The 15,415-nt window shown below is 41.4% G+C and overlaps 1 protein-coding gene across 1 annotated transcript in view; it reads right to left on the bottom strand.

Annotated features, from left to right (window-relative positions):
• syne2a (spectrin repeat containing, nuclear envelope 2a) overlaps positions 1 to 15,415 on the bottom strand; it is an 84,285-nt gene that overhangs the window by 12,365 nt on the left and 56,505 nt on the right. Inside the window, exons 76-91 of the mRNA XM_030772153.1 lie at positions 14,956 to 15,111; positions 14,444 to 14,599; positions 13,683 to 13,811; positions 13,139 to 13,272; positions 11,692 to 11,896; positions 10,386 to 10,568; positions 10,089 to 10,199; positions 9,846 to 10,000; positions 9,424 to 9,571; positions 9,010 to 9,104; positions 8,026 to 8,257; positions 7,693 to 7,887; positions 5,992 to 6,100; positions 5,148 to 5,314; positions 2,470 to 2,631; positions 713 to 879 (exon numbers count right to left, since the gene is read on the bottom strand). Of these exons, the coding sequence (XP_030628013.1) occupies positions 713 to 879; positions 2,470 to 2,631; positions 5,148 to 5,314; positions 5,992 to 6,100; positions 7,693 to 7,887; positions 8,026 to 8,257; positions 9,010 to 9,104; positions 9,424 to 9,571; positions 9,846 to 10,000; positions 10,089 to 10,199; positions 10,386 to 10,568; positions 11,692 to 11,896; positions 13,139 to 13,272; positions 13,683 to 13,811; positions 14,444 to 14,599; positions 14,956 to 15,111 (2,504 nt within the window). The remainder of the gene's footprint in view (positions 1 to 712; positions 880 to 2,469; positions 2,632 to 5,147; positions 5,315 to 5,991; positions 6,101 to 7,692; positions 7,888 to 8,025; positions 8,258 to 9,009; positions 9,105 to 9,423; positions 9,572 to 9,845; positions 10,001 to 10,088; positions 10,200 to 10,385; positions 10,569 to 11,691; positions 11,897 to 13,138; positions 13,273 to 13,682; positions 13,812 to 14,443; positions 14,600 to 14,955; positions 15,112 to 15,415) is intronic.

Genomic DNA, 15,415 nt, shown 5'->3' with positions numbered 1-15,415 from the left:
TACACTGCAACATTACCGCTGAAGCTATGAACTTAATATTTTCATTTAGTAACTCTATACATTATGCCCTTGTCCTGCAGATATATACGACATTCATCTCTATATATCTATCTGTTGTGTGCTTAGAAAAGTAAAAAATCCTTGTTCATCCCTGGATGTACCTCAGCAATAAAAATGATTCATTTGCATTTACTTCATTTAATTGCTGCATTTGATTTCATCGAGCATCATTCACTAGAGTTAAACTAAACTAAAAAGTCAAAACTCATGATTATTCTCAACTCTAAATATCGGCATCCCAGGCTGAAGTGATTTGGTCATTCAGCTTTCGTTAGCAAGTCGAGGAGTGATACAAAGGAGGCTAGTCCAAGACCTGGACCACATGAGGAAAAAACAACTAAAATAGAATACAGGAACAGGGCTTCCAAAGGTAACTTCATTAAGTAACAATAATATGAGACACAAATGTTTAGTGCAGTGATTCTCAACTTCAGTCCCGGGGGCCCACTGTCCTGCACATCTTTGTTTTAACTCAGGACTGACACACCTGATTCCACTGACCAATTAATCATCAAGCCCTTGATTAGCTCAATTAACGATGATAATAAAGAGTTAAAAAAAGACGCGCAGGACAGTGGGCCCCCGGGACTTGTTGAGAATCACTGGTTTAGTGGATTCAACAAAGACATCATTGTCTCTTTTTCTATCTCACCTGGTCTCTATGTGGTCAAACAGGTGCTGCCAGCGGTCATTAACATCACGGAGTGCCCCATGGACCTCTGCTTGCTTGGTCCTGTCACTGGCCAGTAGGAGCTGTTCTCCAAGCTGCTTCAGGTGACTTTTATTCTCACTGAAGAGGTTGATCTCTTCCATACAATCCTGTCAAGAGAAAGAAAGAGAGTGAGAGAAAAGTGCAATGAAATGATCTTTCCTGCCAAGGCCATGTGTTTTACTCATTAACCAGTTTTTCCCAAACACACAATGGCCCCTACATTGTCTTTGTAGGCCTAACAGCTGTGTCCCCTCTCACAGCATGGTGCCTCTACAGACAGTGAGCTCCTCTAGAGCACTTTTCAACTGCAGCACTCTCCTGTTGAAAACACTAGGGACAAAGCATCTCATCGGCCACCCTAGGCCCTGGCAAAACCCTGGTCTTTGGGAGGACACCTGTTTTATTTAGTCTAGCCTGGCTCACTTTGATCAGAGAGATAGTGGCCGTTGCCATTGACGACATCTTAAGAGGAACAATGACCACTCAATGTCATGTGATCAATACCAATTCACTTCAGAATGGCAACCTAAAGTATGTGCTAATGATCGCTCAGCGTATAGAAACTGATTCATTAGATGATGAGAGAGAGGCTGCATATAGAAGGCCATTGTTGTGAAAGAACAAAAGGGTAAACAAACATTCAGTTACATGGTGTAACACCATTTCTGCCCTACATTCTCGTCATATTTTCATCAGTGGATTTACTTGACAGGACCTGAGCTTTGGTAGCACAACTCTAAATATAAACATATGGGGCAATACGTTTTACAACCAAGATTGGTACAAGTCATGCATCACTATCACCCCAGAATGGAGAAACCGACAAAACAAAGAAAACAAAATGTGTGGCAGAATGTGTTGCTTGCAAAAAAAAAAAAGATTATTTCAGAAACTCTTGGAACCACATTGAATTTTCATTCACCAAGAAATCATCACCTTTTGTTTTAATTTCCCCAGTTCCCTGCATTTTTCAAATAATCTTTGTCAGATTTAATACTAGAATAGGACATCTGTCTGAACCACTCAGAGTTCGAAACACTAATTTAATGTGACCCCGATTCTGCCCCAGACCACTTCAACCCTAACTCTACTCTGAATACCTTCACCAGAAACATACTGCGCCTTTTTCTGAAACACACACATTAGACGATCATCTGTTTCTCACCCTTTCCCTTTCTGTTTTCACTTCACTTTAAACCACCACGTGTGATGCATTATAACCATTAAAATGAGCAAAAATCTCACATAAGCAAGTATGAGCTCCAAATTTATAATATTGAATGTTGTAGTTATGGCACATAGTGCTGGAGGAACGTGGTTTCATCTCACCGTGCACTAGCTGTGTATGGTTGAAATGACAAAGCCAGTCTACAGTCTAGTAGAAGAGTGCAACATTAGGAAAAAATCCAAGGTGATTAAAATGAATTCAAGGAGGGGTATAGTATAACATTAGTTTACTATAAAACAGTATAAGAGGCTTACAGTGCTTAAAACAAAACAAATGGTGTCCCTTAAATCCAAATAATAAGTGCTCCAGTCAAATGTAAAGGGAAAGCTGACCTTGGTGTTGATTCCTATTGAAAACATACTTATAATGCCTCAGAGGGGCATCTGAAATGCTCCTTAGGTTGTTCGTAAGCTCTTGTTAAAATATAGTAGATGTGTAGCTGAGATGTGATGTTAATCTCATGTTGTACCTTCTTCAGTTTCTCTACCATGTCTTCGATGCTGAGGTGCTCACTGCTGTGAGCCACTTTGTTTTCCATCTGAGCCAGCCACTCACACAGCTCCCTGTTTTTCTCATTGAAAATGATCCAGGCATTCAGACGGTCAGCAATCTCCTGCTTGCGCAGGGACACCTGTGGGGACCAGGAGAGGGAGAGAGGGAGAGAGCAAGTGAGGAGAGCGGGGATGAGGGAGGAACCAAAAGGAGGACAGCAAAATTACCACTTTGATAACAGAAAACCTGAAAAACAGTAACATAAAACAGAGCAAAAGAGTGAAGAAAAACCTATATTCAGACATAAAACAATTAACGACAACTCTTTTAAAGAGAAACATTTTAGCCCTCTCCTTCCCCAAACGAGGAGTTTAAATATGAAAGCATAATTTTTCTTCCCCTATGCTTTGGAAGTTTCCTGAATGATTTAGATGGTGCATGCACACATACAAACATTAAAAAGATGCCAAATCAACAGAAACAACAAAGCATCAGAATTAAGACAGAGGAAAGCACATTTTGTTGTTGTTGTTTTTCTCATTTTTTAGTTTCCCAGAACACCATCATTCTGATTTAATTTAGCATTATGCTAACAGTCCCTCAGTTTTCTTCTGCTGTATCACAATCTAATTGTGGGACTACAGTCTTCTACGCTTGAAACTTAATAAATTATTAACATAAGATTTTACAGGTTTCTTTAGAGGGCCAATCTCACTCTTGACAGAAACAAACTAAAGAAAGAGCAAATATAGCTAGTACGCCATTCTTAACCCACTTCAGATCTCAAGCAGGACTCTTAAAGGTGTGATACCAAATGGCTACTGCTACTCGATGGACTAAGAAACACTTCCTGGACTAAGGTGGGCTGAACTTCCAGGTTTCCAGTCACACAATACCAATATGAACCTATGCAATACTGACAATTCTGGGGACAATTAGGGGGACAATTCTGACAAAAAGGTCCTGAAAGACTTTCAGAAAAGCTTTCAGCAAATTGAGTTCTTACTTAGCGAGACAGATGTCTGGACCACTGAGGACCCACAGCCCCTACATTTCTCCTGTGTTTTGTCAGTTTGGCATCTTTCTCCATTAGTGTGCTGTAATACCATACTTCAGGAGAGTATAAAAGAGTTGCCAAGTTAAGCATTTTTTTCTTCATAGCCTCCATAATTCAGATTAGAATGTGCTTTTCTAAGGACAGCTCAAATACAGACCTGTCATGCTGCTCAGTACTTCTGCACATTCATACAATACCAGCACTATAAAATTAGACATTTGATAAATGAAGGCATTAAAAATCACTCCAGGGCTGCTGCCAGCTTTATTGAGGTTAAAACGTTTATATCAACTGTTTTTGACACGCTGACACACACTGCTTTTCTCAGGGGTTGGGGCCATTCCACTTAACACATCATTTAGCAATTCCCTCTGGTCACGCTTTTGGATCTGTTGTGATCTCTGATGCCATATGAGGGTTTGTGTTTTCCTCCATAACAGACAGATACACACATACACATGGTGTGCACGCACGCGCGTGCACACACACACACACACACACACACACACACAAAGGGGCTAGTCCCATTAGTCCAAGCCCTGCCGAGCCATCTGGTGTCCTTTTCCAGTGACTGCCTCCACCTGCAACCTGTTGGCCTCTGGCCCTTACATTCACTCACCCACACATGCACGCACGCAGACAATTACAACAACTCTTGTTTCAGGGCAAAGGGCCAAACAAGCCTAATGCACAATAACAACATCTTAAACCGAAAAAACGGTTTTCAAACACAGTGGCTCTCTGTATCCTTTTAAAAAGACACCCCAGGGAGCCGTATTGGTTGAAAGTTTCAAAACTTCCTCCTAAATGTCCCTCTTTCATTCATTCTTCAGAGTTGTCACTTACAAGTATGTATACAAACCATTCAGCACGCGCGGTGTGACTCAGACATTCAACTAAGACATATGCCAAAGCAGGGTACACATCTGAGCTTTCTAAAAGGATTAAGAACACTGACTATTTAGATCCCTGAACACTCCATGCTCTAAATTTCAGTCATACACATGTCAAATGACCTCATCAATCTGCCAGATAGACTGTAACTTTTGGATAACCACAAAATCATTAATAAACAGGCAAATCAAATGACATTTTAAAATGTGTATACTTTGGCTAACATTGTAAGAGTAAGCATTATAATCACATATACACACAGACACACACACCCACAGACATACACAGGTAGACAAATACAGAGAAACACACAAACATACACATAAAATTTCAGTTTTGATCACCAATAAAACATAGCTATAATTAAAAAACAAACAAACAAAAAGACGTGAAATGTACTCGACAAGCTATGTGAACGACTTGAATATGCATGTTACTTCTTCCTCAAATTCAACAACTGAAAACATACAAAAATATTTTTTTGCAAAACACACTTTACACATACATGAAAGTTTACAATGTTGTACTGATTTGTCAATATGTGTCAGTGTTCCTGTGCTTTCCCTCTCTTTTTCATGTCTGTGGTGTGGTGAACGTAACCTCCTCCTCGTTTCCATGGCCCCGACCCCACGAGGGCTTTGTGCACTTTTAGTACTGACTGAACACAGCTTCCATTCCCCTCTCTCACCCCCTCTCTCACTCACCTTCAGGCAGAGTTCTTCCCACTGGTCATGGAGAGCTTCCACCTGTTCCTGGAGTAGCGCGGTGTCTCCGGCCAGCACGTACTGGGAAATGTCAGCCTTCATGGTAGCCAGCTCCCTCAGTCCTCCTGCCCAACATGCCAGAGAAGCCTCGTCCTCCTGCATAACACAGTGGCCGGCACTGAGTCAACCCCCCATGTGCCACTCCAACCCTTTCTCTCTCCCTCTCTCTCTCTCTCTCTCCCTCTCTCTCTCTCTCTCTCTCTCTCTCGCTAGCCTGCGGGATTAAGGCCTGTTGGCCAGGACGGGGGAGGGGAGGAGGCGGGGAGGTGTAGAGGGGGAAAGAGAGGGAGGGAAAGCTGAAGGGGAGGGGGAGCATGGTAAACCCATAATAACCCAGTAGGGGTGACCGGGGGGGGAGTGCCCCCAACTTTTTTGTGCTGTTGAGAGTTTCGCTCTTCCCCACAAACAAATAACTGCTTAATCCTACCCCACCTACCCCTTCCCAACAAGTTTGATCAAGACGTTGAGATTAGATCAACTGAATAGTAGCATGATTCTATCAAGTAAGTTGACTAATGAGTATTCAGTGTTTTACAGAATTACAACATGAAATTTAATGCTTTGTGGATTGCAAGTTATCACACTTAACATACCACTGAATCCAGAGGGCACAATTTAAGTATATGTTTTGCAAGGTCAGACAACTGATATTTTTAGACATCTTTTACATTGCATCAGGTGTTCAAATAAGGCAGCATGCCTATTCATTGACAAAATTACTACACTACATCTCTATTTACACCCTGTTCCAATCTTGTTACAGTCACCTTGGTGAAATTCTCTTGGACCTGTAGTTCCTCCAGGATTTCTGGCAGCGGTTGCTTTAGTCTGGCTTTAATCTCTCCCATTCTGACTGTGCTGTCTTCCAGTTCAGTCTGACAGAGGTTCCACTTCTGCAAAGAGAAGACACAGTAAGGCTGAGGGGAGGGTAGTGTGTAGTATCTTTCTTTGTGTGAAGGCTCTTTCACCTTTTCTCTCACTTTCATGCACACAGAAAGAGGAGAAAGAAAGGGAGAGAGAAAGCAAGAGGAAAATATCTTAACAATAGCTGATTTGTTGATTTGAATCTCCTAAAAAAATTTGTTGTGAAACATATGACAAATAAATTAGTACTATCTACACTATCCATACCTGCTGGGACAAAACCAATTCACGAACTGTACAAGTAAACTGAGCAACAACAGTGACAGATCTATTTTGGGTGCCCCTTGCTTCCATGTTATCTCAAAACTCATCCCACTGTTGTGCTAGGGTCCTCGTTCAATGGGTCTGACAGGAACTGTTTAGATTAGCCTGCTTTCATGTACTGCTGCAGACACACACACACACAAAATGATGTCATCTTTGATGTGAAGTACTGTCCCCGTACTGAGAAGCCAATCAGGACTGGTAGTTATTGGGCGGGCCTACCACATGGCCTGAACATGACTGCAGAATGTATCTGACTCAAGAGATATGACATCTGTAAAAATAATGTTTTCATTGAGAAACAGTGTCAAGAGTTCATCTAAGCAGGGACTGCCTTTTGGGTGTTAAGAAACCAGACAGGATTAGTGTAAGCTGACTATCCTACTTGCTTCTTTACATGCCACAACATTCTACTTTTACCATCAGCTGTTAGTTGCTGGAGAAAGACAGGATCTCTTGAAAAAAGTCCAAAGTTATAAACTATACAGCATAAAGAAATACTACATAATCTGGGAGAATGGACTGTAAAGGAAATGAATGGAAATGAAATATAATAGAATGGAATGGAGTGAAATGGAATGGAATGAAACATGGTAGAATGGTGTGAAACAGAATGGAATGAAACACAGTGGAATGGTGTGAAACAGAATGGAATGGACTAAAATGGAATGGAATGTATTGGAATGGAAGGGAAACAGACAGAGTCAAATTGAGCGCCAATGTCATGTAAACAGCTCACTCTCAATGGAGAGCCAACAGTTGAGCGTTTGGCACAGTGACAGGTAACAAGCTTTCATTTCAGTCAGTGTAATAGCCCAGCAGCCCCATATGTGGATCAAGGCAAGATTATAGCTGGCTGGCACTTCACAGTAGCAAAACATGCGGAAACAGAGGTTATGTCTTTTTTAGTCTACAATGGTCTGATATGGATCATCTCAAGCATTTCGCAATGGACATTGCAATTGATTCTCTCATTGTTTTGTCACTATTTGGGTCAATTTCAGAGTGTACTGAATCCATCTGATAGTCTGGAATATAAACTGCACTCATCTCAGCTCAACACTAATATCCTTTAATCTTACCATAATGTGTTCACTAATCCTTGCTGTCACTGAATAGAAGAGACCATCACCACAGTGTATTTTTCCTGTGTCACAGGACATTTGTAGCCAAAAGTGAAACAGTTTGGTTTTTCTCCTTCTTTTGTTATTCCGCTGAGACAGCACCACTTCAATCCAAAAATCATAAACAGTTGTGGAAAGCAACGGTTTCTCAGCCTAGACTCTGGCTCTCATACCTGAATGACAGAGTCTGCAAGATCCTTCCTCTGGACCATCAGCCTGCAGCAGTGCTCCCAGTTCTCCTGTAAACAACTCAGCTCACCCTGCAGCTGAGACCTCATCTGTACATCTGCCCAGGGGAAGATCTGCTTGCCTGCCTGCAGAGTCTGAGTGAACAGCCCCTCATGAAGAGAGAGCTGTTCCTGAGCCCACTACCGAGAAGACAGGGAAGAATTATTGTGATAGTTTTGCTCTTGTGGGCTGATAATACACAAAAAATTTCTCTGTCAAATCAGTGATGGCTTTCTGCAGACGATAGTACTTCTGTCTTGCAATATGCTCTGCCTTACCTGAAAGTCCTGTATAGAGCATTGCAACTGCTGGAAGCTGCACAACCCCAAACCAGCAGGGGGCAGTAGTGAATCTGAGTATCTCAGTAGTCTCTGGAGTCTGTGAAGCCCAGTGTTGTAGAGCCTCCATTGTCTCACCAGTCCCTCCAGATGTGTTCCACGCTGTTGGACCTTTTGCAGTGTACCCTGCCAGCGCTCCTTCAGTTGGGCCAACCCCAAAATCAGAGCACTCCTGTCCCCAAAATACACCAAACAAAAGTGCTCCCATGATTTCCACTTAAAATCACTGCCAATGACATCAATTCATACACATTACTAATTCAAACCTTTATAATTCAAGTTATAGATATATATAGTGCAGAAAGCAAGGCACAGAAGTGACAGATTTGTACAGCTTTGATGATTTTGTAAGATCACATGGGGGTAAAGTGTGGTGGTGAATTATGACTATTAACCTAGTTATGAACTAATTTCATATGGGTCCTATTTTTTCAACTTTGGCAGTACTCATGTGTCTGCAGGTGAGAGCATAGATTTGATTTTATATAAAAATAAAATTTTTGAGGTCTTACAGTGAGGAACATTCCAAAGCATTGAGCAGTTACTGAGCTGAGAAAAATTATCTTGTTGAGTTTCCATGCTGGCAACGAAGGTTAATTCATTTCCTATGTGTTCAACAGATTGTTCCAGATCTGAGCTGCTCACTGTTCCCCTAACTTGAGTTATGGTCACAGCTGGAACTATCTATTGACCCTCGGAAAGAACACAGGCGGAAAACCTCTTTTTTAATTACTTCTGGGATGATATCTCTCTATCTCTCTCAGGCAGAAAGCATTGAGTGCTGCAACGCTTTGATTTCCTAACCGTACAAGGTCATACACGTGTGGGTGGTGTTGTGAAACAGGAGCAAAGAAAAAAATATGGGGATTTCTTGTTGAAAAATGTGGGTTTTTTCTACTCTTCACGAGTTTAGTGAAGCCTCACCTGTCCTCAACCTGTCCAGCCTCCAGGAGGCACAGCGATTTGCTAACCACAGCATCCAAGAGCTGCTGGCTGATCAAAACCTCCATTTTCAGCCTCTGAGGGATTAGAAATGAAGGATTATAAAGACATAACATGGCCAAGAACCCTAATCTGTAGAAAACCTCAGCAAAACATCAATTAAAATTGAACTAAAAATGCTTGAACATTTTCATGATGGGTTAAGCGTTCTCACAGTATTACTATGAACTAATACTAAAGCACAATTAGGGGTTAATATTTGCCTAGAACAAATCTTATACTTCTTCGCTCCAGTCCTCTTAACATGTTGTAATGGGTTGTTATTATGTTAGCTATTTAGTGCAATCTTGGTACAAAGCATTAGGACAGAAATGATAATGTGGAAAAATGCCTTACCTGATGAAGAGCTAGCTGTCTGAAGACCGCTTGGAAGTTTCCGGAAATATCTTTGGCCAGGTCATGCTCAATTTTGTCCAGGATTTCTACCCATCCTTGACACTTCTGCAGAAAGCTCTGGGCACATAACCACTCTGCGTACATCTCTCTAAACACAAAATTACACTCCGTCACTCCGTGCGCCTTCTTCCAAATACAATTTACACAAGGACTTAGAATTAACCCAGTAAAAACAAATAAAAATATTAAATTGTTGTTTGTGACAACTGTGATGTACAGGGTCAACTAGACAGCTGTTTTCATTTTTGTAGAAAATTGCTGTCCCTCTTATCTCCTAACACTCAAATAGGTCCAAAGGAAACACTTCAAATCTTAAAAATGGCACACGCCTTGAAACAGCACTTTGGTCTACACTCACACACCTGTGTTTCTCTGTGGCCTGAGAGAACACCTGCACCCACTGAGCGTTGAGGGTTTGGAGTCTCTCTCTCTCCTCATTACTGAGTTTAAGTCTTAGACTCAGTTCATTTAAAGCTCCCAGCTCTGCTGTCTGTGCGCTCAGCTCCAGGAGGCCCACCTGAAAGCACACGGAACATCAAAATCCAGTGTGCTCTCAATCAAGTATTACGTGACTAACATCATGCAAAATGTAGATGTTGTCTCACTTTCAAAGTCTCCATGCTTGCAGACTGAGATCCGTTGCTTTCAAAATTGTTCAGGTGTTGTTCTACTGACTCCAAACTGCCTCTGAAATTGAGATGCTCCCCTAGTTCCTCCTGAAGAACAAAAAAGTGACTTTAGAAACACTAGGGCATTTGATTTGATTCTGGTCCTGGATCACAAAATAAATGCTCTGGTATATGAGAGGATACGCTGTTAACCAAAGTCCCCCCTGTAGAACAAATTTCATTAATCCATGCCATCCATTCATTCATCCAGACATCCATCCACTGCCCCCTAACCTGGAGCACCGCCTTTTTCCCAGCCAAAATCTGGCTCAGATGCATAACATCACGGGACAGCAACCTGGTCTCTGATTGGATGAGTGCAGCTGCACAGGGCTCCATCTGTCCAATAAGCTGTTTAGATGCAGCCAGCACTTCTCCAACACTGTTCTGCAGTGCATCTATGTCATCCTGTAGAGCCTGACAAGGGAGCAGAGGGAAGGAGTGAGAGCAAAATGATAAAAACAGAGAGCAATGGAAAGTTAAACCGAAACTGTGTTCAACTTGGACTCTGTTTCAATGGGGATCCATTTTGACATATACCTTTAGATTTGAATCGCAAAAATGAAATAAATCAAATCAGTATCATGAAAGTGATGGTAAATAAGAAATTTAATTTCTAATAATTATTACTTTTAATTGATGAAATTCCAATGTGTTTCAGGTGGGTTACTTTCATGTTGTAAATCTAAGTTGTGGTAGATTGTGCCGTGTGTTCATTCAAGCACAAACACACAAGTCTAAGAGCACTAAAGCAGATAAATCTATTTCTAGATATAAATAATGTTCCATTGCAGAATATTACCTTGTATATGCTTTCAGGCATTTTTCACAGATGAGACTGCAGATGTGGTATTCAGGCATTTGGGCAAAAAATTTGGTTTGAGTCTACCTATTCTGGTGCATTTAGTTCTTATCAGAGAAATGGGAGATTGATGATTTGCTGTCCAAAACAACATTTGACTCATTATTTTATCTGCACAAGAGGTACAGGAGCTGACTCTCCCAGCCCAGGAGAGGAAGCAAATAGCTTGAGAACCAAGGACATATATTTAGCCCTGTGTGCTCTCCATATCCAGGTTAAGAACTCAGTGTTCCCCCCATGTCAAACACAATGCTGCCAGTGCCGTAGCAAAGCATCGCATCATCCTAAATACCACAGCAAAAGCTTTTAAAAGCTCTACTTTTATGCTTCATTTGGCTAAGTTAAATGTTTGTTGCCAGGACAGATTTTACTCTCTGTTTACAATAAGAGTAAAATGTTTTGTGCCCAATGAGCAATTCTTCATGCTCTCATCACAACTCTTATACCTTGAAATTGTTCTGCATAAACACTGTAGATACGAATTCATTCTCTCCTTGTTCTAAGAAAGAGATGTAAAATAATTTAAACTGTCGAGAAAAAACGTGAAATTTGGATACTGTCCTGGATCCTGTTTTCATTCTAAGAACAGACATGCCACTCATCTGCTTTTATGGAGTCTTTCATCTCCTAAGGCTCCTGTTCTCCTAGCCTCCTTCAGAGGAGTGGAAGAGCACTCACACTGATGGCTTCTGTCTTGGTCTGGATGGTTTCTGTAGTGTCCACTGGAGTAGGATTTGGGTTCAGAAGCTCTCGACACCGTCCCCAGAGGAGGTCCAGATGCCTCGTGCAGTCCTTGAAGAGTCCTCCATACTCCTGCCAGAGCTGCAGGACAGTCTGAGCTCTAAACATCCCCAGCTCCACGTCATGCACCAGACCCTTCCACCTGCCAAAATGAGATGTTTTCACACACGCACACAGACGGACACACACACATTACATAAGTAATACACTCAGTTTCCTAAGCAAAACAATATATGCCGAGGTAGCATACTGGTTTTCTACTGTGCTAATTGATATGTGGGTTTCATTGAGAACACATTCTTTTTTATATTTCGAAGTAGGTGCTCTATGAAAATTTACAAAATATTTACATTTGATAAATTTTGCTGTCAGTCAAAAAAAAAGTTCTGAATTATGATTGACCTCTTTCTTTAATGGTCTTTCATCGTTAAACAATATCTCCACCAACAAAAGACTGAAATTACAAAATTTTGAAGCTGATTGCCAAAAATTATAAAGTACTTTTGAATCAATATTGAGTTGTTACATTTCTGCCAGTAGAAAGCAGCTTGCACAAAAAAACAGATTAAGTAAAGGGACAAACTGTTCACAACAAACTATTCAAGTGAACAGAAATTTTGACAAACAACTAAAAGAGCTGCCTTGGCTTCAAGTACATCTTCCCTCTTACATTTACTGCATTATCTATTCAAACTAACCAAGGAGGAAAAAAAGACATGAAAAACAGCAGACCATGTTCTTCCTCTTAAGCCTGCACTTCTTGATTTAATATTTCCCAGGAGTCCATGGTTAGCTGTATCTACTCTGCCTCTTTTTAAAAAAATTATGGTTGCCTGTTGTCTTTAGCCACAGACTGACAATCAGCATGTGTGAGCAACACAACAAGAGGAGTCTGAGTACACCAAAGCCAGGAGGATTAAAAGTCATAATTTCCATTTATAAATCTGCCAGTCTGACAGACATGGACTTCCTATACTCCAGACAATACATCATTGATATTTTTTTAACAGCAGAAGGGATAGGTAGGTGAGTGGTTGGAAAAAACAGTGGTGAAAAGAGAAAGGGTTTCCCTCTCTTGCTTGGATACTGGCAATACTGGCAATTTATTATTACTTGCTTTATCAGTGCAGTACCTTTATGTAGCTATTATCTTTTGAACTTTATGAAAAAAATGAGGCAATGCTCCTACACTGTTTCTCCGTACAGTCCAGTTCTGTGCATCCACATTACAGAACATAATTCAACACACATGATTGAACACATCCACTGATCAAAAAGCTAGACATATGCATAACTGAGGCTGGGAAACGCTGGGTGAGCGGAAAGCATGACTAGGGGAGGTGATGAGAGAGATACAGCGTGTTGGCAGGCTGTAGCTGCTGACCGTGTTCTCTGTGCTTCCAGATGTTCAGATAGGAGGAGAGCTGTTCCAGAGTCAATTTTGTTCTTCAGGTCAGGGGGCAGGTCGGGTAATTTGGTCCAAACTTCTCCCGCCTTCTCGCTCTCTGCTCTGAGAGCCTGGGAATTAGAGCAAAGTTAATGTAAAGTTAGACTTACTAAAGTCTCAACTGCGTTATTAGTTCCGGTATCATCGTGTAATGTTGAATTTTTAGCCCTGACACCACCCAGAACTCAGACATTCCCTGTCAGGACCGAAAATGTTGTTTCGAACCAAAAAATAGCAGCCAATTTTCTGACTCTAGCACTCCTGGTAAGTGTACATGCTTGTTCTGATAAAGCACTCCAGATTCTAAAAAAATTGAAGTTCATTATGGTTCCTCATTAGCTGAGAAAAAGCTGGAACAAAGACCTGTATACACCATGACTAAGTTCAAGGTGTCAAGCTTTGCACAACAGAAAGGGTAATACACTCCAAGAGTCTCGTGAATACGTTAGTATCTACTAAAGGAGCCCCCTTAACCACTTACCTCCAGCTGCTCCAGATGGTCTATGCTCTGTTGCAGGGAGAGGTTTGGTCTTCGTCCATGCTCTAGCATGTAGCTTATTCTGGTCGTCTGCAGAGCTGCATCCCTGACCACCGTCTCAAACTGAATCCACTGACACAGGAGCTCCGGAAGTTTATTCCTGAGCACACACATCTGAGGAAAGAGGACAGCAAGGTAAGACTTTTGCAGTGTTCGACTGTGAGCGAGCGACGGAGGAGTCTATATAAGAAGTAGTCACACCAGATCTAGTCAGTAAACCTCTGGGAGAGGGATACATACTCCTAAACTCTGCTAGGTGTTTGTGTAAATCTAGAGAAAAAACAAAACAAAACTGCACAACCTCCAGACCTCTAGAGCGTTGGTTTCCTATCTATCTTCTAGAAAGCCGACTAGCTAAATTGAAAATCCATTCTGAATATTTCACCCAGTACCTGGCACTTACCCAGTAGCTGGCACTTGAAGGCACACACTGTTCTTGAAGTCTTGTGCACTTTTTTAAAAACAATGTAGCCAAATACCCCAACTCAGATGACTGATTTTATTTTTCGATTGAGATCAGCCAGTTCATAGACAATAAGTCCTTGATTATTAATGTCTGTTTTTTTTACAATATAAATAATTTCAACAAGAAATTATTTATTATTGAAAGTGCTTAAGAAAAGAAAAGAAGTGATGGAGTAATGCTACCCTGACAAGGCACACGTAGGCAGTATAAAGATGTGTATATGGGAGTGTGGGATTACCTGTTGTTTCAGTGCTGTGCACTCCTCAATGGTAGCATCCACCTGTGTGAAGAATCCCTGGTCTCCTGGGTGTTCTGCATCCACCTGCCCAAACAGGTGGAGCTCTCTCAGCTCCAACAGCTCAGCAGATTTCAACTTTACTTTCTCCTTCACCTCCTGTAGCACACACACACACACACACACACACACACACACACAGAGTTATATCAAGCACGTTTCTTACTGTGCTATAACTGTCTTGAAATCCTGGGGGGCCAAAGGCTGATTAGAATTAAATAACGACAAAGGACCAATTCGTAGTCTCCTTCAGCCAAGGGAACCTGGCCAACTGGGCTTCATGGAGCCCCAGGCAACCGACACCAAATCCTGAATCTCAGCTGCAAATCGCACCTTTACCCTGTGAGGCGATCCCATACCCAAGGTGCACGTGAAAAAAATCACTTTTTTTTTTTTTTTAACCAACCCCTACGCCTTACACTTCTCAAAAGTAGCTTACACTTTTAGACACAAACCTCACATTCCTTCAGAGCTTGCTCCAGCTGTGTGTGGCTCTGAGGCCTCTCAAATGCTTTTAGTCTTTCTGTTTGGCCTGAGACCCAGGTACGCAGGCGAAGCAGTCTGTTGTCTCTGTCTTTGCAATCCTGAAGCAGCTGCTCCACATGACAAACCTGAAACGAGAGAAATAGAACAAACTCAGAACCAAACCCAATCACCCTCACCCAATAAAAAAAAAATCTTCAATCTCTTATGGGCTCTTATTCAATGGCGTTAGAGTGAACTCTAACTGTTATAAAGGCCACTCTTTTGATGAAATCATACAGTATTATGTCTGACTCTGTGTCTATAGGCATTACGTATAAATGCAAGTTTAATACATGGTCCACGTGTCTAAGGCTTTGACAAACGTACAAAGTATAAACCAGCTTTAGTATAGACTTCACAGAATTTCACCAATTTTAGGTGAAAACTTGC

The sequence above is a fragment of the Chanos chanos genome, chromosome 4, assembly GCF_902362185.1.
Source record: "Chanos chanos chromosome 4, fChaCha1.1, whole genome shotgun sequence".
NCBI lineage: Eukaryota > Metazoa > Chordata > Actinopteri > Gonorynchiformes > Chanidae > Chanos > Chanos chanos.
Note: the sequence above shows the minus strand (reverse complement) of the source record. Positions and strands in the feature narration are given on the sequence as shown.